Genomic DNA, 4,688 nt, shown 5'->3' with positions numbered 1-4,688 from the left:
TGTCTGTCTATCTATCTATCTATCTATCTATCTATCTATCTATCTATCTATCTATCTATCTATCATCTATCTCTGTCTCTCATCTGTCTGTCTATCATCTATCTGTCTGTCTATCTGGCTGTCTGTCTATCTATCTATCTATCTATCATCTATCTATCTATCTGTCTATCATCTGTCTGTCTGTCTATCTATCTATCTATCTATCTATCTATCTATCTATCTATCTATCTATCTATCTATCTATCTATCTATCTATCTATCTATCTATCTATCTATCTATCTATCTATCTATCTATCTATCTATCTATCTATCTATCTATCTATCTATCTATCTATCTATCTATCTATCTATCTATCTATCTATCTATCTATCTATCTATCTATCTATCTATCTATCTATCTATCTATCTATCTATCTATCTATCTATCTATCTATCTATCTATCTATCTATCTATCTATCTATCTATCTATCTATCTATCTATCTATCTATCTATCTATCTATCTATCTATCTATCTATCTATCTATCTATCTATCTATCTATCTATCTATCTATCTATCTATCTATCTATCTATCTATCTATCTATCTATCTATCTATCTATCTATCTATCTATCTATCTATCTATCTATCTATCTATCTATCTATCTATCTATCTATCTATCTATCTATCTATCTATCTATCTATCTATCTATCTATCTATCTATCTATCTATCTATCTATCTATCTATCTATCTATCTATCTATCTATCTATCTATCTATCTATCTATCTATCTATCTATCTATCTATCTATCTATCTATCTATCTATCTATCTATCTATCTATCTATCTATCTATCTATCTATCTATCTATCTATCTATCTATCTATCTATCTATCTATCTATCTATCTATCTATCTATCTATCTATCTATCTATCTATCTGTCTATCATCTGTCTGTCTGTCTATCATCTATCTGTCTGTCTATCTATCTATCTATCTATTTATCTATCTATCTGTCTATCTATCTATATGTCTGTCTGTCTATCTATCTATCTATCATCTATCTGTCTGTCATCTATCTATATGTCTGTCTGTCTATCTATCATCTATCTGTCTGTCTGTCTGTCTGTCTGACTAGATTTAACTGTAGTAACAAAATGAAGTAGTGGTTATAACTTTAATGATAACAAGCTGCATTTTTTGTCATGTTACAGTGTAATTTTCGACAAAAGCAGTAATCTCATCAATATATCTGAAATTAATTTTGACAAATTGTATGCTGGAATGTGTTTTTGTTGTACTAATATGAGTTTGTTAACAGATCTTTAGGTTGGGACTCCTCACAGGAGACATTTTATGTCAAATCTGTCCAGAGCAAACAGACGACTCTGGAACGACAGGTCAGACTTTACTGGGGCTTATATCTGCATTGTACTTGCACCATATGCAGTTGGGTCACTCTCTCTCTCTCTCTCTCTCAGGCTGGTGTTGATAATAGCATCCTCATGCGTGTGGCCGTTTTTCAAGTCTTTCCACTGGAGCTTGTAGGAATGCTGGAAATAAATAAAAAAGTAATATCTGCTTTACCACATTCAAATACATCTATTTTTTTGTTGAAAGGTTATACATTTTTATAATTTATTATCAATTTATTTAAACTTAGCTCCACTTATATTAGTGTTGTCAAACGATTAATCGCATATAAAATAACAGTTTGTGTTTACTTAATAAATGTGTGTGTACTGTGTTTATTTATTATGTATATATAAATGCAGTCACATAAATGTATATATTTAAAACATATTTACGTATTTATATATATATATATAATTTATATTATAAATAAATGTAAATATTTTATATAAAAATATAAAATGTTTCTTAAATAGTTACATGCACGTGTATATATACAAAATAAATATACACAGTACACACCCATATATTAAGTAAACACAAACTTTTATTTTGGATGCGATTAATCGTTTGACAGCACTAACTTACATTATAATGTTAATTTTGTTCAGAACAGGTATTTCTCGTAGCTTAGTTTCAATAAATGGTCATTTTTGTTCTTTAGATAGTTGGAGCATTTTCAGTTGAATGAATTCGTCTAAGTGGCTTGTGTTGTGTTCAGGTGTTTGGGAAGACTGCTGTGGACGTGCTGCTGTCACAGGGAGTGTTAGCTGTGTCACACAGCTCAAAACATGTCAGACTTTACAGTTTTGAGTACATTGTTAATAAGGTAATGGAAGCGTTATTGTTTTTTATGATTGTTTGATTTATTGGCCGTGTTGTTTGGTAATTATATCATGTGTTCTTTTCACTTCAGTTTAGAAATGAGGAGTTGGCTTTGGGACAGCAGTCTGAGCTGAAAGGAATTGTGGGAGAAGCTCCATATGGTATTCCGGTCAACATTCACATTCACGGTAGGTGTCTGGTATCTTATATACAGTTAAAAAAAGAAAACTGTAGTAACCTCCACTCTTTGTAAAATAAACCTTAAAATATCAAGTATCAAAACTTAAATGTGTGATTTCTGTTCATGCAAAATATAACTTTAGAATTTAAAGTGAAATATTCTTGACAGGTCTTGCGAGATTCCCACAAATGTTTAAAAATGTGACATTTAAAATCACAATCCGTCTGTAGCTTAGCTGAAAGCATCAGACTTGTGCAGTTATTTCCAGCATCATTTATTTTACATTCAGAAGCCCATGCCTCATGTATTTTATTCCCATTGTGTTGAGAACAGAGCAATCTCTCACTCTGACAGTCCAAAGCCATAACATGAGCCTACAAACTCATTTTCCTACCACTGAGTTCATGATTACAAACACTATAATATATGTGCATGATGTGCTTCCTAATGTTTACACTTTCTAAAGGGAACCAGTTGAAGAATGGCTTACTTGTAATTGGCTCTTTGAGTAAGCTAAGAAAAAAATAAAAAACAATTGCACGTATTACCTTTAAGTATGAGACGATTTTGTAGAGTGCTTCTGAATTTGTGTTTCGGCGTTGTGTAGATGGTGTGACAGTTACAGAAAAACAATGTTTTCATGTGGGTTGTCAATACTTCTCTCTACAGAGTGTCCTCCCGTATTGTTTGAGATGTCATACTTTGAGGACGGGGTTCAGATCGGAGGTCATCCCTGGCACTACATCTACACCCCCAACCACAAGAGACACAGAGGAACCCATCATATCTGCTCTATCACAGACGGGGCGCTGGTCAATACTCTCATTCCTGCAGATATACTTAGGAAAATCAGTCCTACAAAAAAAAGCCAAGCTGCAATATATTTAGAGTGTGGACATGCATTGAGAGTTAATGTTTGTAGTGTCTGTTACCTACATGTTGCATTTTAGTTCAAATTATCATCTTTTATGGGTAGATATAATATTAAACTCTTGAGGCAAGGCTAGACAAACAATATTAGGTTTATCTCTTATGTTGCTTATAAAATTACACAGTAAAACTTTGGTACTAAAATAACCATTGGTTCTATACTTATCTTCAATAATTGACATAAGTGGCGTTTAATTCAAGTTTTGCTTGGTTGTAACACTGCAGAAATCTAAACCGTTATCACGCAGCTCAACTTGGGTGTATATTATATCCAACTTTATATGTGACCCTGGAGCACAAAAGCAGTCTTAAGTCGCTGGGGTATATTTGTAGGAATAGCCAAAAATACATTGTATGGGTCAAAATTATTGATTTTTCTTTTATGCCAAAAATCATTAGGATATTAAGTAAAGATCATGTTCCATGAAGATATTTTGCAAATATATTAAAACGTAATTTTTGATTAGTAATATGCATTGCTAAGAACTCCATTTGGACAACTTTAAAGGTGATTTTCTCAATATTTTGATTTTTTTGCACCCTCAGATTCCAGATTTTCAAATAGTTGTGTCTCAGCCAAATATGGTCCTATCCTAACAAACCATACATCAATGGAAAGCTTATTTATTCAGCTTTCATATGATATATAAATCTCAATTTAAAAAAATGTACCCTTATGACTGGTTTTGTGGTCCAGGGTCACATATGTGTACATATACAGTACACTCACGTAAAGAGATATATACTATATAGCAAATTTCAACTGCCCGATTTTTTTTATTTCATTGCAAAATGTGACTATATTATCACCCAGCTCTTTATATGAAGTTGGATATGCAAGTATGTCTAATAAAGTAATGTGTCATCTGTACATCAGGCTAAGAATGGCGTCCAGGACATGAAATGTGACTCTCTGGAAGCAGACTGGATCTTTTTTCACCCAGATGACTCGGGTCGAATTGTGCATGCTGGGCCCAGCACAATAAAGTGAGCATACAGTGGCATGAGAAAGTTTGGGAAGCCCTTGCAGAATCTGTGAATAATTGTAACAAAATAAGAGAGATCATACAAATTGTGTGGTTACCTGGATGACCTATGACAGTTTTTTTGTTTTGTGATAGTTGTTCATCATGAGTCCCTTTTTTGTTCTGAACAGTTAAACTGAGCACTGTTCTTCAGAAAAATCTTCCATGTCCTGCAGATTCTTCAGTTTTCCAGCATCTGCACATTTGAACCCTTTCCAGCAGTGACTGATTTTGAGATCCATCTTTTCACACTGAGGACAACTGAGGGACTCATGCAACTATTAAAAAAGGTTCAAACATTCACTGATGCTCCAGAAGGAAACACGATG

The 4,688-nt window shown here is 32.9% G+C and overlaps 1 protein-coding gene across 1 annotated transcript in view; it reads left to right on the top strand.

Moving 5' to 3' along the window:
- dcaf17 (ddb1 and cul4 associated factor 17) overlaps positions 1 to 4,688 on the top strand; it is a 9,964-nt gene that overhangs the window by 2,689 nt on the left and 2,587 nt on the right. Inside the window, exons 5-10 of the mRNA XM_016445451.1 lie at positions 1,307 to 1,385; positions 1,467 to 1,556; positions 2,120 to 2,227; positions 2,315 to 2,411; positions 3,074 to 3,216; positions 4,212 to 4,321. Coding sequence (XP_016300937.1) covers positions 1,307 to 1,385; positions 1,467 to 1,556; positions 2,120 to 2,227; positions 2,315 to 2,411; positions 3,074 to 3,216; positions 4,212 to 4,321 — 627 coding nt within the window. The remainder of the gene's footprint in view (positions 1 to 1,306; positions 1,386 to 1,466; positions 1,557 to 2,119; positions 2,228 to 2,314; positions 2,412 to 3,073; positions 3,217 to 4,211; positions 4,322 to 4,688) is intronic.

This window comes from Sinocyclocheilus anshuiensis, unplaced genomic scaffold, assembly GCF_001515605.1.
Source record: "Sinocyclocheilus anshuiensis isolate Anshui unplaced genomic scaffold, SAMN03320099.WGS_v1.1 scaffold355, whole genome shotgun sequence".
In the NCBI taxonomy this organism is placed as follows: domain Eukaryota; kingdom Metazoa; phylum Chordata; class Actinopteri; order Cypriniformes; family Cyprinidae; genus Sinocyclocheilus; species Sinocyclocheilus anshuiensis.
This window is presented reverse-complemented; position numbering and strand designations above follow the sequence as displayed.